This window comes from Pezoporus flaviventris, unplaced genomic scaffold, assembly GCF_033815535.1.
Source record: "Pezoporus flaviventris isolate CSIRO_AGI_PZ_B2104156 unplaced genomic scaffold, CSIRO_AGI_Pfla_v1 ptg000105l, whole genome shotgun sequence".
NCBI lineage: Eukaryota > Metazoa > Chordata > Aves > Psittaciformes > Psittacidae > Pezoporus > Pezoporus flaviventris.
In genome coordinates, this window is record NW_026892653.1 from 1,204,444 (window position 1) to 1,229,869 (window position 25,426).

Here is a 25,426-nt window from a genome sequence, read left to right on the forward strand (position 1 = left end):
AGTCTGTATAGCTCCCTTCTCTTTAATACTGGAATGTTAATGATACTTCCCATAACAGTTTTGTGAGATGTGGTGCTATAAATACTTCAGGGTAGCATTTTGCAAGTGCATGTTTAATGCTGTTTACAAGAGAGAACTGGAACAGTCACTATGCTGCAGGATGCCTTTCAGCATAGGTTTATTTTCTGATTGATGGCTTTTCTTGCTCATATGTTAGGTCACCACAAAGACTGGGTCCTGTGACACAAAGTAGAAAGGTGCCTTGGTGCTTAAAGAAGGGTATTTTTGTTTACCATTGAGTAGACCTTCTCAGCCCAGAAGGGAGCCTTATGAGCTTTGGTAGATCAGGATCCAAATGTGCAACTGTTGATTGACTTTGCAAGGGATTTGATTTGAGGATTTTGTGCCTTGGGGCAATTGCATATTCACTCATGTACTTCCTAACTGAGTGTGCAGGCATGGGGTTACGCTCTCTGTGTATGCCATTGAGCATTCACAAATACAAGATACAGAACTGAAGTCCTGGCCTTCAGTGGCCTTGAGTACTGAAGAATAAAAGTGCTTTATCCTGAAATGCCCCTTTGATGGGATGTTCTGTGCATCATCGCTTTTATTATTATGGAAAGATTCCAAGATTCATCTGGGCATCCTCTGGATGAAGGAATGAATGAAAAGGTAACTCACTTAGGCAGTCTGTAGTCACTGTGACATGTAAGTCTTGAATCTGGGGGCTAAATTCGGGTCTGTCATCTTACTGTAAGTCCCAGGGTACCTCCAGAAGCAAAAGCAAATTCCTTATGGAGCAGTTCTGATCAGACTCATGCTGTACGTGTGTAGAGCCAGTCCTTATCCAGACTTATATTTTAATCTATTTTTAAAAAAAGTCTGGAGAATTTACAGCTCCCTCCCACATGTCTGCTTTCTGGTGTCAACCCCAGGAAGTAGAGTATTAATCATAAAGTCTGTGAAATCATTTCCAAAATGCTTGTTTTGGACCATGAGCAATGATACAGGTAAAAAGAGACAGTTTGCATTTGGGAAATGAGTCTTCAAGCTTGCAGCAAGTGCTTTTTTGAGTGGCAGCGTGGTTACGTGTTCCTGCCTGTCTTCCTTGACTATGCCATTTGGGTTTTCCAGTGTCATGTTTGGAGACTGGGGTCAAAGGACCTTGGGTCTGTGAATAGCCATATGTAAAAAATACTTTCTAAGAGTAATTGCTGCAAATTTAGGAGGGCATGTCCTTACATCAAAGACTGTACAGACATTCCTCTATAGGTCATTTCTGCAGTGTGTAACCCTAAGACCAAGAAAGCTGGGAGGATACAGTGTGCAAGGTGAGGCTTCCATGAACTGTTTTTCAGCATCTGTTCTTGTAGGTTATGTTGCTAGTCTCAAGGAAGGAGAGAACAGTCTTGTGACTGAGAGCAAGTGGTGCAGGTGTCAGTGAGACTTCTCTGAATTCAGATCAGGCTCCAGACTGGATGTTTTTCTTTGTGACTTTGAGGTAATTGTACGCTTGTGGGAGCTCATTTATTAAAACACACACATTGATGAATAAACTTTTTATTATTCAGAATTGATTTTTGACTTGGAGCGAACCTGTTTGTGAAGAAAGGCAGAAGGCATTCTCTGAGAAAAGGATTTTTTAGTGTTAATGTTGATTTTTAATGTTAATGTTGGTTTTTTGATGTTAATGTTGATTTTTAATTCCTTCTTTCCTTAAAAAAAAACAAATATTTTGAAAGAGACCATTGTTTGGAATAGTAATTTGGGAGCTTTTTACAGGAAAGAAAATAACAATTTCACATCTTGATGAAATTAATACTAAGGTGCTGTTGTGCAGGGTGATACTTAAAAATCCAGTAAATGCCTAGAAAACCTTACTTGCTGTTACAATAAAAAGTCCAGGCAGTCAATATTTATTCATTCTTACCCAAATGCTGTTCTGCTTGGAGTTTTTCATTACGACTCGTGTGAGATTGTCATTTTTGATGGTGAATAAGGGCCCCCATTTTCCCTCTCCACAAAAGTGTGACTCTGCACTTTACAGCTGCCTGCTGCCAGTTAAAGCGTACCAGTATGTTTGTGGGTTTAGGTTTTGCTGTTGTTTTCAGTGGTGAGCAGGTTTCTTATTTATTTAGGCCCTGATTCTTCAACCACTTAACACATGTTAACACTGCCTATTTGAGCAGTCTTGCTGTGTGCGCTTTATGAGGCTCCTCAGCCTGAGTGAAAATGTGATAGATTGATCGACGGGGGCAGAGAACACACAAAGCAAACCCTGTTTTAGCTGCAGTTTGGCTTAAAGTTGCCTTTGTTTTGAGAGTTCTTGAAGTTGTTTTTGTTCTCTCTCATGTAATGTGCAGTTTGTAGGTGAACATGAGGGAGGGTGCATCTTCATTGCCTCTCAGGAATGTCACTGCCAGCTGCCTAGCTCCGCATGAAACCTTTGGATGTGACAAATGGGGTATTGTTCCTTGTTCCTGGAAATGGAAGTAGCACTTTTAACTGAAAGGTCAGGAAGGCTTGAAAGAACAGAACAGAGTAGCTGCCTTTTAGTGTACAAGATAATAACAATGATTTGTTTTGTGGCAATGCCTTTGTTGAGGAAATCATAGAATAGTTAGGGTTGGAAAGGACCTTAAGGTCATCTAGTTCCAACCCCCTGCCGTGGGCAAGGGCGCCTCACACTGGACCATGTCACCCACTTCTCTGTCTAAGGTGACCTTAAACACTACCAGGGATGGAGCATTTACCACTTCTTTGGTCAGCCTGTTCCAGTGCCTCACCACCCTCTCAGTAAAGAACTTCTTCCTTATATCTAACCTGAACTTTCCCTGTTTAAGTTTGAACCCATCACCCCTTGTCCTGTCACTACAGTCCCTAATGAAGAGGCACTCTCCAGCATCCTTGTAGCCCCCTTCAGATACTGGAAGACTGCTCTGAGGTCTCCACGCAGCTTCTCTTCTCCAGGCTGAACAGCCCCAACTTTCTCAGCCTGTCTCCATACAGGAGGTGCTCCAGTCCCCTGATGATCCTTGTGGCCTCCTCTGGACTTGTTCCAACAGTTCCATGTCCTTCTTATGTTGAGGACACCAGAACTGCACACAGTAATCAAAGTAATTTACAAAGTCTTCTGCTAGTTTGATACCATCTCATATCTGCAGGTGGGTGAGTGAAGATGTTATGGGTACGTGATTTCCTAAGACATGGAAGGAAAGTGCATGTCTGAGCCATTCTCCTGCTCTTTCTTGGCACTTGGAGAAAACATCTTTGTCTGGAGTTCCTTTCTTGCAGTTTTGGGAGTTAACTGCTATTCATTAAACTATCCTGACAAATTAGCTTCTGAGTCATAGTAGAAAAGACTTCAAGACTTTGGGTGCTGTTAGAGACATGTTGGCTTATCACTAGGAATAAAATTGTTATTGCAAAATGCCTGTGTTGCAAATACCAGGAGTTACAGGAAGAGCACACATACTGTTCTGGAGAAAATCATACATATGTATTAAGGCAGTGAGGTTCCCCATGGTTTCCCATTCCAGAAGTACAGAAGCTGAACTCAACCAGCTCAGCTGCTGAAGACTTTAATAAAAATGAACTGACACACTAACACGAAGGGGAATTTTGCTGATAATGTGGGATTTCTTTGTGTTTCAGGGCATCAGGAGGTCCATCTGGACGGAGTGGACATCGAATGGTTGCTTGCAAAAAACAGCTGATCATCTTTGGAGGTTTCCATGAGAGCGCAAGGTGGGTTATTGCAGGATGGCTCATGGTGTTGAATCCTTTCTAACAAAGACAACAGAATTTCTCCAGTAACAGAAAGCTGGGCTTTAATGGAGGGATTATCCTCAGCAATACTGTTACTGAACTAGACTTTTATTTTAGAAATTCAAGTGATCTTGATTTAAAGTCTTCAAGTGTTTGAGAAATCATTGTACCACTTAGCTAATCACTCAAGTAGCTGCTTATCCTTGTAGCTAAAGCTCAATAGATCACTTTTGGCCTCTGCATCTTGTCAAAGAGCCTTGTCTTCCCAAAACAACTTCAGTAGCTCTCATATTCTATGTGAGGTCACAGCAACACTGTCATGGAGACTGTGAAGAGAGCTGTGCTATGTACTTACTGTCTCATGGAGACAGTAAGGAGCAGCCCTCCCTGGGAGGACAGTGCAAGCTGAACAAGCCCACTCTAGACTTGACTGTGTCCTTGAGAGTTTAACCTGTGTAGAGCATTTTCCACTAGCAGTATGTGAACTGGCAGTAGAAGGGGAACAGGGCATATGTGTATTTTTCCCACCCCCCCCATGACAGACATGGCTCTAATCTTTTGATCTTTTGTATTCTGGTTTAAGTTACCTTTGACCATGTTAACTGGAAAGAGTTGAAACCTCTGTTTCTGTAGTAAGGAGTGATGGTAGGTAAAAAAGAACCCAGGGAGGTCTTGCTTGAAGGAGCTTTGTCAAATGCAAATTGTTGCACTGAAATAGTAATGTGTAGGTTGCTACGGAAGGAGAAAAGCCGTAAATGGAAGAAGTAGAGTAAGGTGTTGCCCCTCTTCAGAGATTCCTGGTGCTATTTCGGTGATACTTTATCCTGTCCTAAATGAGTGACCATTACAAAAACCTGTGATATGCCAATTTGCTCTCCCTAGAGATTACATCTATTACAATGATGTGTATACTTTCAACCTGGACTCCTTCACCTGGAGCAAGCTGGCTCCATCGGGAATAGGCCCTACTCCAAGATCTGGGTGTCAGATGGCTACCAATCCTGAGGGCAACATAATCATCTATGGAGGCTACTCCAAACAGGTAGAGAGATTTTTTTGGTAAGATGGTGCAATATTTCCTGGATTCTAAACTGAAGAGTTGATGGTGGAGAAGGACTTGGGGTGTTGGTTGATGAGAAAATGAACATGAGCCGGCAGTGTGCGCTTGCAGCCCAGAAAGCCAGCTGTATCCTGGGCTGCATCAAAAGGAGCGTGACCAGCAGGTCGAAGGAGGTGATCCTGCCCCTCTACTCTGCTCTTGTGAGACCTCACCTGGAGCATTGTGTGCAGTTCTGGTGTCCTCAGCATAAAAAGGACATGGAACTGTTGGAACAAGTCCAGAGGAGGCCACGAGGATGGTCAGGGGACTGGAGCACCTCCTGTATGAAGACAGGCTGAGGAAGTTGGGGCTGTTCAGCCTGGAGAAGAGAAGGCTGCGTGGAGACCTGATAGCAGCCTTTCAGTATCTGAAGGGGGCCTATAGGGATGCTGGAGAGGGACTCTTCATTAGAGACTGTAGTGATAGGACAAGGGGTAGTGGGTTCAAACTTAAACAGGGGAAGTTTAGATTGGATATATGGAGGAAGTTCTTTCCTGTTAGGGTAGTGAGGCACTGGAATTGGTTGCCCAGGGAGGTTGTGAATGCTCCATCCCTGGCAGTGTTCAAGACCAGGCTGGACGAGGCCTTGGGTGATATGATTTAGCATAAGGTGTCCCTGCCCATGTCAGGGGGGTTGGAACTAGATGATCTTAAGGTCCTTTCTAACCCTAACTATTCTATGATTCTATAGAAGAACTAAGCAAATACACAGTTATGCCCTTGGATTGTTTGTATACAATGGTTGAGGTTGTCGTGAACCAGTACTGCCACAAAAAGAGGCATCTTGTCTTCTAATTGTGCCTTCTTTCAGGCAGTTGTGTGCTGATTGAGGACCATATCTTCGTTAAAAATGGATTCAGTATTTTCCCTGCTAATCTAATCCAATATAAGGAGATGGTATCATAGAGGTAGAAACTGGGAGAAACTACATTTTTTGTCAGTAGTGGTGGTTACTGCCAACTTAAAGCATTGCCAGGTAGAACTCATCTGTATTCCAGCACTTGCAGGTTTTAAGCAGCAGTTGCCAGAAGATTTGTATTTTCTTACATCAGTTAAAGGGTTAAGGGAGAAGCACTAGTTAGCAAACTCAGTAAGCCAAAGAAGACTTCTGATGAGCACCAGGCTTCCTCTCCTCTGCTTCTTGCTTTGTTAATCATGGTAATTTATACTGGGTAGCCCTTTAGACTGTATGTCCTCATTGACCAAGTATCCCTGTCTCCATGCTGGGTAGGAGGAAGTGAATATTTCATTGAGCAAAAGGCTTCTGCAAAAGCTTTAATGTTGCAAGTGCAGACAGAAGACCCAGATCCCGCTGCTACTGTCTCAGTGGAAAGGCATTGCTTCCAGCAGCGTGGTGCTGGAGGAGGAAGACATGTTGTTCTTCTGATGTGAATAAATGAACAAAGAAAAGTGGGGAAAGGGAAGAGAAGGTAGTCTGTCTATATATTTAGAAGCATTTGTGCCTCCTCATGGCCTGTGCTTGGGGGTCCATCTCGTCAGATGTGCATTTGATTAAATAGCAGTAACAATACAGAAGCATTTTCTACCCCAAAAGGGCTTTGTCCTCTTCCTTTCACTGTCCTGTTCTCTCACTGTTGAGGGTGGGAAGGAAGCATGAGCCTGCCTGCGTTACTAGATGTGGATTTCTCATGGCTACTGAAAGCAGCTGGGTTTCAAGTGCACATTGAGCCCCATGGAAATATGAAAGTTGATGCATGTTTGCATTTGGTTCTGTTCCACTTTACAAGGGTGAGCTCTGCTGCACTGCTCTGGGTTGTGTCAAGCTAATAAATAAGAAGTGGAAGGTATGGGGGAAGGCAAAGCTGCCCTCAGCTTTCATGCAGGACACTGAACTGATAAGAGCTGTGTGCAGATTCTCTCCAGCTTGGAGAACAGCTTTGAGATAGAAACAGCCACTCCTGTTACAAATTTACTTCCTTTGTAGTATAAAGAGCTAAGTCTGCTTCCTTCTGTGCCATTCTGAACAGAGACTTTGCTTGTGTATTCTGTAGCACAAGTCAACTGTCAGGCAGGAATGGCGCAGCTGAGCTATAAACTGACCAAAGCACTGGACAGAATTTTCTCTGCAGCTTTCCTGACATGCAAAGGCAACAAACATTTAGCATGCTTCTCAAAATTTAATTCAGCAAGATTTAGCTCTTTTGGAGAGCAGAACTTCAGTAATGTGTGGCTTTTTAATTCTCATTGTGTCTTTGCTTATAGCCTATTGTGGAGCTAAGTCTCTCTGGGTTTACTTTGAAGTGAAGAAGGCGTGTTTGGCTTGTATATTCCCCTAGAGTCATTGACTGGGATACTGTTGAAAAAATAAGAGATAGACAGTGGAGGAGACAATACTTAATTGGAGCTGGGTGGAAACAGGAGTAGAGCTATTCCTGTCTCCAATTAGAGAGGCAGATGCTACTTTCAATAGTGCTGTGAAGACATTTTTGTCGTATGAAGACTGGGTCTTTTAGCATATGAAACCAGGCAAGTGTCCAAGCAAAGTGCCATTCACCAAGTCATATAAAGGCTTCTCTCTTTGTAAGAGGCAAGATGAAGCTGCACATGGGCTGTGAAAAATGGTGCAGATTTGTGTGGAGGCCTCTGAGGCCAGAGCTCCTACCAAGCAGGTATATGGTGTGAATTGGTTTGGAGGGGAGTGCAAATCATAATAGCTCCTCTGTTTTAGTATTGGCATGATATGGCTGTCACACTGCTGGAGGAAAGTTGCGATGTTGCAAGTCTGCTTTTATGTAATGGGCAGTTCTGATGCATTGTGTACTGTGGTTCCCTTAGCCCTTGCAAGTCTGCTTTCAAGTACTGTACCAAAGTACCTGTGGTATAATGCATATATTTTGCCTAGGGCAGAAAAGGAGTGTAAGCCCAGTAGATTCATGGTTACGGGTGGAAATGTAGGCATCTTTGTACCCATTACAGCTGGGGCTCTGTAATGCCTGAGCAACACCATCCACTTGCTGCCAGGGGTGTTCTTCTGATTGGGTGATCAGTATTCCCCATCTTCAGTCTGGTCAGCAGGCATCATGAGCTGGCAAGGCAGAAACAGAGATTTGGTCCCTGCTTTGATTTTCTGGGCTTGAATGCAGAACTGAGCTTGCAGGGTCAGTTTTCAGTGATGTCTGTCAGTCCACGCCATGTGGCTGTATTCCCTTTATGTGGCCCAAATAAGAAACTCTCTTTCATGGCTGCAGAAGTACAGGCAAAACAAGTCAAGTGATTTGTCTAAGACACTCCAATACTCGTATACAGAGCCAGGACAAGAACCTTAGTACCCAGGCATGCTTTTGTCTATGCCAGCCAATAGATTTTGCTGACCAACTGGTGAATAGCCAGGATGCCAGTGGTGAAAAAGGATTTTTACTGAATAGCCAGGATGCCAGTGGTGAAAAAGGATTTTTACAATCCTGAGTGTAATTTGAGATGTGGGTGCACAAATTGACAAGAGCATGCCTGATACTGTGAAATGCGTGATTCTTTGCACAATAGTGTCCTTGTGTTCATCTCTTTCATCTTCAGCCTGGAAATGATAAAGGTAACTTCTGTGATCCCTTACAGAATCATAGAATGGATTGGGTTAGAAAGGCCCTTTTAAGCTCATTCACTTCCAACCCCTACCATGGGCAGGGACACCTTCCACTAGACCAGGAAGGGAATGTTGTGGGTGTTGTAAGCTCTGCCTAAAATGTGCCTCAGAATCCCACAGGGAGCTCAGACTTGCTGTCCTGCTGATCTTAAAGATATCCTCATCCATTTCTCATGCTTGGGATGGGGCTTGCAGCATCAAGCTGCATTTTTGGCTGTATCAAGCAATGCTTATAGCTCCCTATTGCTAGGCAACATGAGCACACTGTGCCTGACTGGCACAGCGGACGCAGCCGGGAAGTGTTGGAGGCTAACACTGCTCTACCTTGCAGGTGCAAGCAGCCTACAAGCCATGGGAGGGCTTGCGTTACATGCGTGCAAGGCTTTTGGATGCCAAAGACGACTAGCATGTGGGTGTTTCTTTTGGTTTTGTGGTGGGTTTTTTTTGAGCAAAGCTTGTGGCAAGTTTTTCAAACCTGAATTGGATTCTGCTAGGAGATTGCTTGTGGCAGGTCTGAATTGCAACATCTGGTGGGCCTGGTTCCCTCTGTAGTTCTGCCTGCTAAGGGCTTCTGCTAATTGGATGTATTTTGCCACTGCTGATCTGTCTTACGAGGCATGTTTAGCATGTTATACATGGGGAACCCTGATACCCCTTTGTCTCAAGAACAGTTTTCTGTGCCTCAGTTTCCTTGCCCTTTGAAGGGGGATAAACAGGCATCTAGCTGTCTGTCAGTGGAGCTAGGGATTTTTTAGCTCATGCCTGTAAGACTTTTGTTACTTGCTAATGTACCTGTACGTGCAAACAATAAGCTGTGGATATCCAAGCCAGTTTTTGTGCTTGAAAGTAAGTGCCTGGAACTTTAAGGCAAGGAGCACAGTGAGGGAGAACAGGAGCCTCTTGTGGCTGACAGAGCAGTTTCCTCAGGGCAAGAGGGTGTCCTGGGTGCGAAGGGATTGATGTCTTCTGCTGCAGTGTACTGCTTGCTGTCGAAGTGTCTGCTTTTGAGCCAGTGTGAATTGGGGAAAACAGGCATCTCTTTGACAATAAATAACTAACTCCCACTCCACCTCATTGGGGTTTTCTCAGCCTGAGAAGCTTTGTCATGTTGCATATGCAGTGTGTTTACTACAGGGAGCTCTGTGGTTTTCAGGAGAAAAATAATGCAGTTATTCTACGCAGCTTTTATGATAGTGAAGCCAGCTGCTCTCAGTATTTGTGATGTCCCTTTCTTTAGTGCACACTTCAGCCTGTGTTCTCTGTCTAGCACTGAAGGTCAGACTGCAGCCTACCTGGGACTGGGGTGGAAATAACTACCATTTCTGTTACCATTAGCAGTTAGGCACTTTGTAGTCACTGGAGTACACCTTAGTGCTGTAAGGTGTGGACCCCCTGCCCATGTCTCCCTCCCTCCCTCTCCTCTGCCCATCCATCCCTGAGAGCTCAGGTGAGGCTTGAAAGGGTGTTTAAGGTGAAGGACAGGTTGAAAAGGCTGCTGTATCTCTGCTGTCCACAGCCTGCAGTTTATTGGTGGCGTCTGCTTCTCTAGACCTGTGTGACAGAGACAGCAAAGCGTGACATTGTCAGAGCATAGCACTTGCTCAGCATGGTGACTCACAGCCCATTGAGCTTGAGAGCCTCTGTTGTAAATGCCACAGTACATGGCAGTACCAGGCTATGAACTGAATACTCAGTTAATACTTACAGCACCTTTCCTACAAGGTGTTTATTTCCCTTTCTACCGTGGCAGCTCTCAGTCAGGGGTCTGTTCAAAGTAGGTAACTTTGAGCCTTTCCAACGATGTCTTCACACCACAGGTCCTCTATGCCTCAGAACCACACACCTATGCAAAAACTTGTCTTACTTGCTTTCTGTGTGCTGGAGAACTGGCAGTAACTGAAGAAGTCATCACTATATAACTTCATACCCAGAAAATGGGACTGCCTGTTCCTACAGGCTTCCTGTCCCTGTGTGCCTGACTTGTGTTGCTCAAGGGCAGTAAGTGGAATAGTGTAGTTGTTGGCTTCATAGAAGTGATTGCGCAGAATATCTCTCTAGTGTAGACATCCTGTCTTCAAGAGTGTGTGTCTTTCTAGTTCACTAATGGGCATGCTTAGATGCATGTTGAGAGCAAGAAGACACATGAGCCACAGCCCCAAACTAAAATATTTCCCAGGACAGCTCTTGAGGCAGACCCTGGCCCTTAACTGAAGCTTCCCTTCTGCTGCACTGCAGGCAGAGTTCTGTTTCCTCCAGCACTTCATTATCAGGCTTCCCTCGGGCTTCTCAGCATCATCCAACTTTCAGTAGTGTTCTGCAATGCTTTTAACACATTTTCTTCTCTTCCACCTTTCTAAGAATTGAAGACCTTTCCTACAAATTGGATAATAGGCCCTGCAGTAAGAACATAGCGTACTCTGCAGTAACAAAACCTGTTAAGTGCAAAGTACAAGCTTGGGTACAGCTATGCAGCAAGAACATGGTATCACCATGCTGTTGGGCTCTCAGGTGCATACAAGCCCTGCTTATCTTCCTGAGAACTGGATCCAACCCTCTCAGCTTTGTTGGATCCACTACCTGGAAGCAGTTACACAGCATAGCAATGGCATCACCCCCAGGAGAAAGGGAATTACAAGCAGGAGCTCTGCATGAAGGATGGGTGGATAATGACATTATTAGAAGACCTCCTACAGTGGTGTTGCATAGTGCTGCTTTCCAATACTGCATGTTGCTATGAGCACTGGAGTACAGGGGCTTACAGTGAGAGGAACAAGAGAAAATCACATTTAAAATGATGCTTTTAACTGCCTCAGCTGGGGCTTGATTCTGCTCCTGCTGTTGCCTTTAGCAGGAGTGGTCATGGGGCTTCTGTTTAGGAGAAAAGACTTGCTCAAGGCTCTGTGGGGCCCCAAATCCTAAAACTGACAGCTACAGTTAGGCTGTGGTGCAGAGAGCGAGCTGTCACCTCTGCTGCTCCTGTAGTGGGATGGAGATGAGCGGGTGGCAGGGACTGAGAGTCTGTGTGCTAGTCACAGATCTGTACTTAAACTTAGACCTTCCAAATGATAGAGCACAGGTGCTTTGAGCTTCTGCTCAACATTCAAGGACGGAAATCCCAATGGGTATTACAAATCCCATAGAAAGTTGTGTGCCACTTGAGTGTAGTAGGTATCTTTTCTCTTTTACAGCTACAGAAGCAGAGTCACAGATATTAAATTAGACCATTGAGAGCGCCTGATATTGTCTGTGTCAGAGTAAAAGACAGGACCTTGAGTCTCCTGTTCCCTTCCCAGTTGTCACAGACAGAAGTTGGTTGTGGCTCATCACAGAATGTAGCCCTGAATTGAATGCTATGGTTGTGAGCTGCCTGATGTTCCAGAGCTACAGTGTGACTACAGAGAATACAGCATGGCTTCTCCTTGCCCAGTCACAGTGTTTGCATTTCCAGCACGGGAATGTACAGGTTTGGGCTGTGATTAGGGGATTAGGGTTTTTTGGGGGATGGGAGGAGATCAGATTGGCACATACTGCTGTTCTGTCATGGGTCACTTCCTAGGCTTTGAAAAGTTGGGCCACTGAAATTGTTTTGCTGAGCATCCCTGTCTTTCCCTTCTCTGCAGAGAATTAAGAAAGATGTTGACAAAGGCACCCTGCATACAGATATGTTCCTGCTGAAGGCTGAAGGTGCAGGCAAGGAGGAAGGTAAGCTACAGCTGCAGCTAGGAGGGCTGTGCTGGAAGTGATGCTGCGGGACTGTAAATGCAGATCATCTCTTTTCCTTTGAATAACAGGCAAAAAAAACCCAACCTTAGAACAAAATTTCCCTTTTGAAAGCACTATGCCCCAGTGTTTGCTTTGGGGCTAAACACAGCAGATGAGTTGGCTTAAATATTTCTTCTTTCTCACAGAAATAGCGAATTGCATTTGTATACTGTGACTCTAGCTTAAAAGCAAAGGGGGCTAAGGTGAAGGAAACAGCAATTACAGGGGGTATTAGAGGAATTGTGTTCTTTTTTGTTTCTGTGTGCTGGAGAATGAAGATGGGTGGAATTCCTCACTGCTGTGCTCTGCAAAGGGAAATGGGAAGTAGGCTTTGCTGAACAAAGCTCTCAGCTGAAGGCTTTAAGGAGTCATAGTTCTCAGCTCTAGGTGACTTGATCTCAGAGCTGATGTAAATGGTAGCTCTGACACAGCAAAACCCTGGGGGAATTGGAGCTGGTTGAGAAACTGGCAGAGCTCTGGAGGAAGGTTGGGATATACTTTTTGTCAGAGAATCACTTCTAGCTCACAGCATCATTTATTGACACCTCCCAGTTGCTCCTGGAATAGTCTGAGATAGAGTGGAGGGTCTCCAGGCTCCTTGCATAACTATGTGACAAGCTCTGTCCTGCACAGGCAGCTTCAGGAAAAACTACAAGGAAAGATATTTTAGGAATTTTTTTGGTTTGTATGTGGGAGGGAATTAAAGCAACATGTTGAAAGTTCCTAGTCTGTGGGACATTTTGATCACTGCTCTTCTGTTTCACAGCAGAAAATCTTTGCAGTTTTGGAATTCTCAGGTGGTGGGTTGGCCCTGGCTGGACACCAGGTGCCCACCAAAGCTGCTCTATCACTTCAGTTGGATAGGGGAGAGAAAGTATGACCAAAGGCTTGTGGGTCAAGATAAGGACAGGGAGAGATCAGTTACCATCATGGGCAAAACAGACTTGTCTTGGGAAAACTAGCCTAATTTATTAACAATCAAATCATAGAAAGTTAATGAGAAATAGCAACTCAGTCTTACAAACACTTTCCCCCCACCCCTCCCTTCTTTCTACCCTCAACTCTGCTCCCGATTTCTCTGCCTCCTCCTCAGTGGCTTGTGGAGGTTGTGGTCAGTTCACCACACATCTCTGCCACCTCTTCCTCTGCAGGCAGAGGACTCCTCACACTGTTCCCCTGCTCCAATGTGAGTCACTCCCACAGGCTGCAGTTCTTTACAAACTGCTCCAGCATAGGTTCTTTCCTCAGGCTGCAGTCCGTCAGGAACAGGCTGCTCCAGAGTAGGTTCCTCGGAGGGTCACAAGTCCTGCCATCAAACTTGCTCCAGTATGGGGTCCTGCACAAGGTGCAGATGGATATTTAATCCACTGTGGGCCTCTGTGGGACCACCATGGTCTGTCTGCATCATGGGCTGCAGGGGAATCTTCTGCTCTGGTGTCTGGAGCACCTCCTCCTTCCTTCGCCACTGACCTTGATGTCTGCAGAGCTGTTTCTCTCACACAGTCTCACTCCTCTCTCTGGCTGCAGTTGTGCAGTTTGGTTTGCTTTTTTCCTTCTCTTAACTATGTTATCCCAGAGCTGCTTCCGCTGTCAGTGATGGGCTCAGCCTTGGCCAGTGGCAGGTCCGTGTTGGATCCAGCTGCATTGGGTCTGTCAGACACTGCTTCTAGCAGCTTCTCCTCAAAGCCATCCCCATAGCCTCCCTGCTACCAAAACCTCACTATGCAAACCCAGTACATCTCCACACAGGAAATTCCTGTTTTAACAAACTCTTTGGTAGTGGTGTCTTACAGACTCTTAAGAGAGAAGATTGGGTTGTGATCTCGTTAGATTACCTGGAGCAGGGATATTACCAAAAAAACCCAAGCCTAACCAAGATATTATAGGTTAGTTGGTTGTTTTATCTCTGAATGTCTCTGAAATAGGAATTCCATCGCTTTCCTTAGGAGAGAGTGTATTTTGTCCTTGGTTCAGGGAATGGGACAAGCTTCTTTGAGCTGAATTTCTAAAATCTTAAAATTGTGATTGATTTCTTTAAACCTGATTATCTTAAAGCAGGATTTGGGAAGGAGGTTTGGGTCACATATATTGTGTGGATTCCAGACCCTGTTTGCATTATGCACTATTTATAGTTCATCTTACTGAAATTGTGGTTCCTTCAGAAACAGAGTGCCTAGCCAGTGCATGTGCTTCTCCCAGCCTGTGTTTTCAGGATTTGCTCTAAATCCAGAGTAGAAAGGATTGGAGCAAAAGCAAAGGGTTTAGAGCACAAGCCTTCTCCTGCTCCTGAGCCTTTTTTTAAAGTGTGGTTGGGTCTCCTTACAAAGAACTGTAATTATTCTGGGAGTTAAGGCAGTGATGCAAATTGGTAGGTGAAGTACCCTAGTAGAAGAGTGCTGTAGAAAGAATGAATGTGGAGTGGGATTCCTGGGTTAACTGAGGCACATTTCCTTGGTACGTGAAGGCTATATATATATATGTAATCCTTGCTTGAACTCCACTCTCTTATAAAGGTGTATACATCTTTCAAGAGGCTTCTTGCCCCAGAAAGTATGCCGTGAAGACAGTCCTCTACAGTTGCTTTTACTGAAGACACAATGGTTTTCTAAGGGTAGAATGGATGTGCTATTAGCTGTGTGTGTAAAGTGGAAATATAAGTGGTTCTGATTAACATTGTACTGTGCAGTTCTGAGAAATCCAAAATGGGTCATAGACTTACTGCCGGAGTACTGAAGGGCGTAGGAGATATAAAAGCATCCTGGATTCTCCTTTGCTGATGCTTGTATTTGCTTTTATCCATTACCAGACAAGTGGGCATGGAGTCGGCTCAACCCTTCTGGAGTGAAACCCACTCCCAGATCTGGCTTCTCCGTGACAATTGGTCCCAATAACCGCTCCCTTCTGTTTGGAGGTGTGCATGATGAAGAAGAGGAGGAAAGCATTGAAGGGGACTTCTTCAATGATATTTATTTCTATGACCTCGGGAAAAACCGCTGGTTTCCTGGACAGCTGAAGGTTTGATTTTAAAAATTAACACAGATACATTCAGTTCGTTCTTCTTGATCATGATGTGTGTTCTTTGGGCCTTTTTTGGTCTGAAAGAGTTTTCTTGTAGTGTGGAGCAAGCCTCTATTTGTAATAACTTGGGGTGCTCCAAGAGGTGATCCACTAGGTGTGGCTGCTGCATTGATCTGTGACCCACTGACTTTGAAGAGGAGGTGAGGCTGTACAAATGAAGCTGGTGATGTGCAACTCTAGCAGATTTTTGGTACCAGATGAATTGAATTCTCTGACTTCATGCTGCCTTCATGCTACCTTCTCTGCCACATAGCTCCTTGTGCTCTCCATGCCCTGCTTCCACAGTGGGATGTAGACTGGTGCCCTTCTGTGGAGAGAGGAAGCCTGTGAGCCCTGATGGTTGGGCACAAAGTGGGAGTGGTTCAGGAGCAATCTCCCTCCTAAGGAGTCAGGCTGAATGTGTCCCGTTGTTGTGTAATGCAAAATGAAGCAAAGCAGCATGAAAACATCGTTAACAGTGTTTTACTGGAGGCTGGCTCTAGGTCAGATGTATAAATCTGACATCAGATAGTTCAGTAAAAGCTACTGTGAAAAGATCTTCTGTTGCATTGGGATCAAAAAAACCCTCTCTTTTCCCCAGTGTTGATGAGTTACTAAAGAGATGAAATATTAACCTTGGCTCATAAAAACTTCACAAATGAGGCCATCTGATCTGTGATTTTGTTTGAACCACTCTCAAGGGCGAATGAGGTGCAGGTGAAGAAGTTCCTTCTTCCCCACTGTTTCTGGCTTTGTTCTCAAACAGAAGTCAATCACATAGTAACAGGCAAACAGGCAGTCAGATGTTTGCTTCTGCTTTCCTCTCTGTGTTCTTTGAAGACCTGGAGTGCTTCCTGGTCATGCACTGTAATTTAGCACCTGGCAATTGTTGTGATTTCACAAAAATGGGGGTTACTTTCTCTTGCTCTCATCAGACTATTGGACTGCTTGCATGTTTGTGTGTACCTGCAAGACAGAGAGAAAAATAGCTGTTTTCTGCTTCTTCAGCACATGCTGCCATTAATAGAGGAAGCAACTTCATGCTTTGGGCTCTCCAGGAGTTTCATTGTTCCTTGTTTTATGGCTGGTAGAAGTTTATGCTGAGTGGGAGGCTGTACCTATTACTTGAGACTTGTAGTTGTAGTGAAAAGCGATTGAATTCTCCCTCTCCTCCCTCCCAGCAGCATCCATAGTAGTTATAGTAACTGCTGTACATGCTATTAGGTGCAGGCAATTCACACTCAGTCTCTTTCTGTTCCTTGTTGCTGTTAACAGGGACCAAAATCAGAGAAGAGGAAGCGGAGACGTGGCAGAAAAGCTGAGGCAGAGGGTGCTGGAGATGAGGAGGTGGGGAAGCAACCTCCACAAGGCCCAGTGGAAATAGTCAAAGAGGTGGTGACAGAAGATGGGACTGTCATGACAATCAAGCAGGTGATCTCTGGACCCGCAGAAGAAAAGGAGAGGTCTGAATCAGAGGAGGAGGAAGACGGAGCCTTGGGACAGAAAGTGGAGCCATGCCCACGTTCAAATGCCATGTTGGCAGTGAAACATGGGATTCTCTATGTGTATGGGGGAATGTTTGAGGTGGGTGATCGCCAGTTCACCCTCAGTGACCTCTACAGCATCGACCTACACAAGATGGAAGAATGGAAGGTGCTAGTGGAGATGGATCCAAGTAAGTTCTGATGGTGGGATTTCTCTCTCTGCTTTTAGTGTAGCAACACCACACTAGGGAAGAGAAAAACTAACCAACAAAACAACTGTGGAGCTTCCTCAAGGCGTGGTGGTGAGCCTTTGAGTAGTGTTTTTTCCTGGACAGGAGAAAGTTTGGAATTACGTGATATGCAGTGTGTTACGGTCACCATCACTATGGAAACCAGTCTAGTCCAGAGCTTTGCGATCACAAAAGGTGACCTTGCCCTCGAAACTCACAGTCTGCATGTGGTAATTGGCAGAAGGCATAAAGGAAGGCGTCTTGCTCATGATCATTGAACTGTGAAGTGCTAGGGAGGAGAGCTGACTGTTGTCAGCATTGGCACTAACCAGCTTCTCTTCCACAGCTGTTCTGTGCTGTTCACTTCTTCCTATTTCATCTCTTCCCATTGTTCCCATCAGATACAGGCACTGTACAGTGAATGGATCTTTGAGGCAGTGAATAGAGCAGGGGTCTTAAGAAGCACATCTTTCTGACCTTGCCCAGATCTTCCATGATAGTTCTGGCTGTAGGAGTGGGAAACAGCTTGTTATTTATTTATTTTATTTTCTTTCTCATCAAAGAAGCACAAGAATGGCTGGAGGATTCTGAGTCAGATGAAGAGGAGGATGATAAGGAAGGTGCAGAGGGAGGAGAAGAGGAAGAGGAGAGCTCTGAAGAGGAGAGTGAAGATGAGGGAGGTAATAATTAAGATGAATGTTTTCTTCATACTAATATAAAGTACAGTACGTGCTGGTTCTGCTGCCAGCCTGGAGGGCTTCATTGTCATCCGGGTGAGTTTTCTAGCAAAAGCAGTTTTCATAGTGCACTGCTCTCAGGTTAGAAGAGAAATTCTACTCATGACTGATAGGATTTTAGGCTGTTACATTTAAACACATTAGCTGAAGAGCAGTCTTGGCTGAGTTGAAGAGCAGTGCCTTCATTCACTGTTTGTCACCTCTCTTTTTGTCTTCTTCCCACTGTGTACTAGAAGAGGAGCAACACCCGTCTGTTCAGCTTGATGAGAGCCATGCAGACTACCTGTCCAGGACGGAGCAGTATTGGATTAAACTAGCCCGCAGCAATATGGGCCTGGATGCCAAGGAGAAGAAGGTGGTAAAAGTGGCACATGCCATGGCAAAGACTTTCTATGAAGATTCAGTCTAGATGTTCTTGGGACTGTTCTGTGAGTGAAAACACATGCTGGGAGCAGTGGTTAGCCCCATGGAACTCATCCTGATGTACCAGGCAGTCAGCATGTTAGAAGGCATGCTCTAGCTTTTGCCTACTCTGGGTGCCTTTGGGCTGACCAGTCTCAGTATGCCTCTTTGGTTAATTCTCTGGATGTGCTGTTATTCTCCTGGAGGTTGTGGGAGGGTCTTGAGGAACAGGATTGCTGTTTGAGCACTTGTTCTGCTGAGGCTAGCCTGTACAATACTGTCATATTTTTGTTCAAAACTGGTTTGAGTCTGTCAAGACAAACTGCACATCACAATGGTTCACTGGTCCCAAAATCCCTACCCTGATGGGGGCCAGAACGTGTCTCTGAGGGTTTCTACAATAAATCTATTTGGTTACATCATTTTGTTTTTCTCCGTCCTTTCATAGCTTTTCTACTTCTTTTTCTCCTGCTGTGGAAGAGGAATCACTGTTCCCAATGCGAAATACATAGGTAGTGGTTGTAAGATGCACCAGCAGCCCTGAGATACGGCTGCACTGCCTGGAGAATCCTGGGAATCCTTTCATACCTTAGCTGTATGAGAGCCGCTGTAACCCCTGATACACATAACAGTAGAAATATCTTCCTTTTTAATCAGCTGTAGCAGATTTTGCCTTTGCGTGTGGAATCCCCCAGTTCTGTTTCTCACTTGTTTGACAAGATATTAGTTGTCTTAAAAATGAACTATTTATTTGTATAAACTATTTATTTTTATTTATGACCTGTGAAACATCCTACCTTGGTAGGGAGTGAGCTGGCACTCTCAAAGGGTTTTTTCTTTCACCCCTGCTTCCTCAGCCCTTCTCCTCAAGGCATCACTTTCCAGCAGAGCAGCACTGTGGTCCATAGGGACAACAGATGGATCAAAGTGTGTCTGTTGCAGCAAACAAGTGATGGCTTGAGTTGACACCAGAAGGCTGTCCTTGTGCAGGGAGATCCAGGGTGCTATGCGTATTGTTTTGGCAGAGGCATCACAGGGGAGCCAGCTCTCGAGAGAGCAGTGCTAGGTTCAGGGCTAATTGGAAGGTAACAAAGATTAAATACAGCAGGCTGCCAATTGTCAAGATAAAAACATGTTTGATAGGAAGGTACCTTCCATGTAGAATAACAGATGAGAGGTGAAAACATACCATTTATTGATAGCCTAGGAAAGAATCCATAGTGTTTGCTTGGCTAAGGACATCAGGTGTCCTCCTGTCCTGTCACTTGGGTTAGTTTATACCTTGATCTCATTGAATTCCGATCTTTTGTGTATGATGTCCATAACTTGCTGTGCAAAAATTGGGGTATCTGTTGCTGAGTTGGATTTTCAAGATTCTGGTGATGATTATTATGTTTTTGTCTGAAAAACAGTGGGTTTAAAATCACAACATCTCTGCAAAGGACTCCATTGCAAAGGCCTATTCCAGATGCTGGAAACCACACTTAGATGCACTTCATCATTTTTTGCCTTTTCAGGTACAGACGTACACCTTGAATGATTTTGTTCCCTGAGCTGAAGCCAGGTTACATTAGTGCCAAGGATGAAGAACAGTTTTCTACAGCTGCAGGAAAAGATTCTCCCTCCCCTTTCTCTGGAAGAGACTGTTGGATGAGGGAAGTAGATGCATCAGATGAGCTAGAGTGTGTGCAGTGATAATCTGAAGTTTTTCCTTTCATCTTTTCCTCAAGGGCTCTGGAACATAGTCCTGGTTGTGTTCTGTTCCAAGCTAAGTATGACTGGAGAGGGCATTGACTAGAAGAGACATGCTTCCAAGGAAGCTGAGTTAGGATGGCATGCATCACAGCAGCTCCACATGGGGAGCACACCACTGCTAAGGGAGTGGAAGGTTTGGGAGATGTTGGTTTCCCAGGGCTGTCATTGCTCTGCCGTGAAGTCGAGCTGACCCAGGCTTGCAGCTTCCTTCAGTTCTTCCTGAAGCTGGGGTGTTGAATGAGCCAGGGTAAGTCACTAACCCACAGCTGCAGATGAACATGAGAAGGGCTTTGAAACATGCTCCATGCTGAAGGGGTTGGGGAGCAGTGCTTTTACTACTTGCAGGAGTAATTCTTCAGCTCTCTCTTCTAACAGGACCAAACACCCAATACCAAAATGCAGCTGCTGCTGGGGTGGGGATGTTTGCTATTGTAGAGGAGGTAAGGGACTGGATGTTGGTGTTCTTACCATGTTAAAATGTGTCTGTAACAAAGCCTGAGCCTTACTAGGCTCAGTGCTGTTATTCCCAAATTGGGGATAAAAAGGAAACAGGCAAATGGTAAGGATTGTGAGTCTACTAGGTAGCAGTGTGGTTGAGCAAATAACACCTGTGTAAGGATGGGAGTCTATCGGAAGTTTATCTTCCACTGACGTTTCCGATTGGGAATGTGAAACTCACCATAGCAGTTCTAAGCCATCCATTCCACAAAAACTGTTGGGCAACACTCAGCATCTCCCAACATCTACAAAGTGAGGTTTCCTTTAACCTCTGAGATGCCTTGAGTGAAGGGACACAGCTCATGATGTATCTGAGTGTTGTATTCAGACCTTTGGGCACTGATTAGTCGCTCTCGGGGTTGAAACTCCTTCACCGGGCATGGTAATGAAGTGATACACATACCCTGGAAAAACAGGTTGGTGGTAGTTCTGTAGCTGAGTGCCTGTGGGTTAATATTAGTTAAAACAGACCTATAAAGGGAACTCAAGAGCTTGAAATGCCTCTGAGGGAAGCATAGTCCTGGTGGATTAGCTGCTCAAAGGCATGGTATCTCTAGTGCTTGCTGTGCTCAGGGTTGCCTTCAGCAGTGGCTCAAGCCTTGGGCTGCAGAGCTGCTCAGGGAGCCTTGCTGTGAAGGTTGGGAATAGGCAACAACAGGACTGATGCAGTTCATTTAGGGGCTGTGCAAGGAGCTGACCGGTTTCCCTACACCAGGAAACTTGCCACCATGTCAAGAGACTGCATGGCCCATCTGGGGCAGACAGTTTACCCACACGCCGTGAATCTGTGCTGTCAGACAGGATCCAGTCCGGCCTCTGCTCTGTTCTGCTTTAGCACAGATGTCTGCAGCCATCCTCACCCTGTGACAGGTATAAGAAATCGCTGCTTTTCTATCCTCCCTTATCTTGCCAAAGCCTGTCAGGACAAATAGTCCTTGGGTTTCAATTAAGACCTTCATCGTCATAAGACAGTATTTCTCCTCTTGCCCCTCCCCTTCTGTTGCAGTCTGGATTATTATTTTTCCCCAGCAGTGCTTTAAAACTCCACACAAGGTAAATAGATGCTGCAACAACTCAAGATCTCTGAAAGATCAGGCCCTGGAGAGTCCCAGCGTGCTCAGAGAATCTAGGTCTTGGGTACAAGCAACCCAGACACCAGATGGGCTGATGAGAAGCTGATGTGGCGTGAGGAGGCAGAGGAGTTTTGTATTCCTTCCTTCTTGCCTTCCCTGAAGATGCTGCATCAAATCAGCACAGCGCTCACACAGGTAGGGTCCAGCCAGGGGTCCCTGGGGAGGGTTAGACACCCTCTTCCCGATGTCTTTACTGCCATGGTAGGAGGTGGGCTGGTTCCTTCAGCCCCTCCTTGCGTTCCAGGTGCTGCATGTTCCACTGTAGGAACCTAAAATACCACTGCAGCCAAAAAAACTGATGTAAACCTTCAACTGCTCACATGCATCTGTCAGTGTGGACATAAAACAGCAGGTATGGACAATTTACATAGATTTATATGCCATGATGGTAGACATTTTAATGTGCCTTAGGTAGAGATGCATGAATCTAGGGCTTATAAGATAGGGAAATATACTGAATTAACTCTCTGTCTGGGCTATTTCTCAAGAATATTTCTGGCCTTGGGCAAATGTGAAAAGCCCAGAACTAAGACAGATTGCTCAGCTCCCCATGGTTAATAAAGAAATCATGATTTTTAAGCACATGGTTTGGGGCCCAATTGATATTAGTCTTTGGCTGTCTTTCATATTGGACAAACCTCATCTCCGTGGAGCTTTAATTTGTGGAACAAAGCAATGAAAAACCCTAACTGCTGGTACAGGGGTAAGAGCAGTAATCAGTCAGTCACCAGCATGAAAAAGCTACTCATGAAATCACTAGTACTTTTATTTGATTAATAACAAGAGGCATTTTTTGCTGTTTTATATATATCTAAATATAGTACCGTGTTTGTATGTAACTGTTGAACCTGCTCCTGGTGGGACCTTTGTGTCATGCACCTGAATGTACAAAAGAAATCCTTGACAGTCTTTACAAAGAGTTACAAAACACACGGATGAGTTCCTAGGGCTGCAACCACAACATGTTGCTATTTGGTTCAAGTATGCAGCAACCATTCAAGAGTAAAAAAGATTACTAAAGGCCTAAAACCAAACCAAACCTAAACAAAAAATGTATGAAGATGACAGACAGTTACTGTGGAAAATGAAATCAAAGTTACAGGGGGTCTTGCTGCCTTCAGTTCTCGTTTACCCTGTCCACCCATAGCCCTTCTGCCTGAAAAGGGAAAGGAAAAAAAAGAGGAAGAGAAACTGCGACAGGAGGGAGTAAGACCATGTAAGGCAAAGAACTGAATTTAACTGGCACATGCTCTAATCCTTAGTTTATTTCTGGTTAAAAATATAGCAATCCAGTGCAATGTAATAAGAAATCTGCTGAAAAGGTAGCAGAGAAACAGCTAAAACAGAAGCAAAGCAAAGCTGAGTCCGCAAGTCAGGGCTGTACCCAACACCTCTGTATGTGAAATGTCGAGGAGGATTTGTTCCCTCCTTCCTCCCCCCAACTGTAGCTGTGGAAAGGGATTCATCCCACCCTCGGGTTGCTGCCATGCTTGCACCCCTTCTCCTGCTGACTGGCACTGCAGTGGGTAGAACTGAGGGTGGAATTTGGTCCCTGGACGTACCAAATCCCAAATTGAAGCTATTTGGACCATACCTGGTGGTGGATCACCGGCAGAGCCGATCTCCACGGTGGGGACAAGGTACCAGTGGAGTCAGTTTTGAGAAGCAAGGGGCCATTGGCCGCTTCCAAGCAATGGAGCTAAGGCTGCACTCGTGTGATGGGGACCATAACAGCTCAGAACAGGGATACGGCATCTTTAATGAGTATGCATATTATCAGTGGGGACAGGGGAGGGGAGAAAATCAAGGCAGGCATATTACAAAGATGGTATAAACGAACAAATTAAGTGACATAGAAAAAAAAAAGTAAATAATACATCCTTAGAGGCTGCCATTGCCAATGATGTTTGGGTTTTTTGTTTTTCTTTTTTTTTTTTTCTCTTTTTTTTCTTTTTTTTTTCCTTTTTTTTTTTTTTTTCTTACAGGGACATGTTGGAAGCTGGAATATACATCCTGCATTACAAAGTGCAAAATACCACATGCTTAGAGCCCAAGCATGATGTCTGAAACAGTCCACAGCAAGATGTAAAGAGACAAACCCACCACCCTCGCCCTCCTCTCTGGGACATGCTCCAGTGCTCCTCCCCAGATGCCTTTGAAGAACAGTTTTACCTTATTTTGCTTTATTATGATTTATTGTTATCCGAAGTGGATCAGAATCAAGCCCTCTCTCCCCAGTCCCTCCCCACCAGTCTGCTCCCCAGCATCTCTGTTCACGCTTGTGTTTGGGTGGGATGCTTGAGTTAATGCTGCTCCTCGCGTGGTGGTGAGCATAGCACAACGACCAGCAGCTACTCAATTTGTGTTGCTGAATGTGCCTCTGTGTTTTTTGGGGGGAATCTGGGTTTTACCCAGGTAAAATCTGCTGTGAATTAAAAGTAGCAGTGGGTGGTTTTCCAGCCCTGCCATGGTGGGGAGCAGCCTGGGGAGGAGGAGGAGTGAAGGCAGGAGTGTGGTGGGGCTGCTGCTCACACCTTGTGTTCCCTATTCCCCCCCCGCCCCAAGAAATTTAACAAAACACCAATTGCTGCTTTGTTTTAAAAACAAGTAACAAAATGGGGCCCATTGCCCTTCTCTCATCTTTTGCATCCAGACAGGGTTCATGCTTCCCTGCGCTCCTTCTCTCCTCCTTCTTACAGCAACGCTTCTCCATTTGCGAGGGGAGAAGGAAGAAAAGGCTGATTTTGCTTTTTCTCTCCCATTTATCATTAAAGCTGTTGTGGATTTCCCTGGGAAGCTCAGCCCGGAGCATCCCAGGACCCGTACATCAAACAAAATCTCCCCATGGTCCCCTCTGCATTATGTACTCTCCATTTTGGGGTTCACTGCTGTTGTTCTGAATATATTTTTTTGCGGGGTGAGGGGAAGGGAAATGAGGTTTTTATTTTGTTGGGATTCCTTCTCATCCTTTCCAGTGTTGGGGGGGCAGAGTGTTGATAGCATTTTGCCATGCCACACAGCATAGTGTTATACAAGCAAAGAATTTTGGCTAAAATCCAAAAAACATTACCCAGGAAAAAAGGCAAACTGTGAGTGAGACTCGATCGTTTGTTGTTCTTCTGTGAAAAGACTTGGAAATTGTCGTAGGACAGTTCGACTTATGATTTTTTTTTCCCTTTTTGTTGTTGTTGTTCGGGATTTTTTTCCCCCCATTCATACATGTAACTGTTATTTTTGCAAACAAGACAGTCTTGAATTAGATGAAAAAGTTAATAAACAAAATGGCAACTCCAATATTTAGTAAGATCACCATGACTACCAGGATGGGAGCTGAACCCTGGAAGAGAAAGAGAAGGAGAGGAGTTAGAAGGTACGTTCAAAATCTGTCTAAGGCTGCATTGGGGCAGAGATGGGAGATGCCCTGGGTCTTGGATACTGCAGGGCAGGCAGACCCCAAACTGCCCATTTATACCCTCAAATGGGAACCCCCACTGAATTACTGTATGAGGAAGGTGTGAATAAAGATCTCCCCCTTGGAGGTGAGCAAAGAACAAAAGCAGGGACTAAACCCAGCTCCATTGCCCCCCGTGTCCTGGGACAATAAACAGGCTACCTCTAGCTCCTTCATCCAAGGACAGCATCCTCCTAAGGCAGCTTCTGCTTCTGCAAAGGCAGACAAATCCCTCTCCTGGTTCACCAGAAAAGAACCAGCCTCTGCCAGGAGCACTCTGCTCCCTCCTCACACTGAGCCATAGCCCAAGGCGTTCTTGGGTCCTGCAGCATCTTTGGCAGCTCTGTCCCTCTTATCCCTGTATGACAGCAGAGTTGTTGGACTCCTGCTTTTCTAAGCCATTTCAACACTTAACTTCCATCCATTTGCCTGCATGTACATGCATA

The 25,426-nt window shown here is 45.0% G+C and overlaps 2 protein-coding genes and 1 long non-coding RNA gene across 3 annotated transcripts in view; 2 read left to right on the plus strand and 1 right to left on the minus strand.

The window, feature by feature from the left end:
- Window positions 1-18,565, plus strand: part of KLHDC4 (kelch domain containing 4) — a 31,875-nt gene extending 13,310 nt beyond the window's left edge. Inside the window, exons 6-12 of the mRNA XM_061477391.1 lie at window positions 3,658-3,750; window positions 4,654-4,813; window positions 12,092-12,173; window positions 15,040-15,248; window positions 16,566-16,965; window positions 17,568-17,684; window positions 17,975-18,565. Of these exons, the coding sequence (XP_061333375.1) occupies window positions 3,658-3,750; window positions 4,654-4,813; window positions 12,092-12,173; window positions 15,040-15,248; window positions 16,566-16,965; window positions 17,568-17,684; window positions 17,975-18,150 (1,237 nt within the window). The 3' untranslated portion in view covers window positions 18,151-18,565. The remainder of the gene's footprint in view (window positions 1-3,657; window positions 3,751-4,653; window positions 4,814-12,091; window positions 12,174-15,039; window positions 15,249-16,565; window positions 16,966-17,567; window positions 17,685-17,974) is intronic.
- A 437-nt stretch (window positions 18,566-19,002) lies between these two features.
- LOC133281597 (uncharacterized) lies at window positions 19,003-23,651 on the plus strand. The gene is made up of 3 exons (XR_009747551.1): window positions 19,003-21,664; window positions 21,774-21,881; window positions 23,515-23,651. It is a non-coding gene; the product is annotated as an uncharacterized LOC133281597 (long non-coding RNA).
- Window positions 22,272-25,426, minus strand: part of JPH3 (junctophilin 3) — a 57,128-nt gene continuing 53,973 nt past the window's right edge. The window contains exon 5 of the mRNA XM_061477330.1: window positions 22,272-24,866. Coding sequence (XP_061333314.1) covers window positions 24,786-24,866 — 81 coding nt within the window. The 3' untranslated portion in view covers window positions 22,272-24,785. The remainder of the gene's footprint in view (window positions 24,867-25,426) is intronic.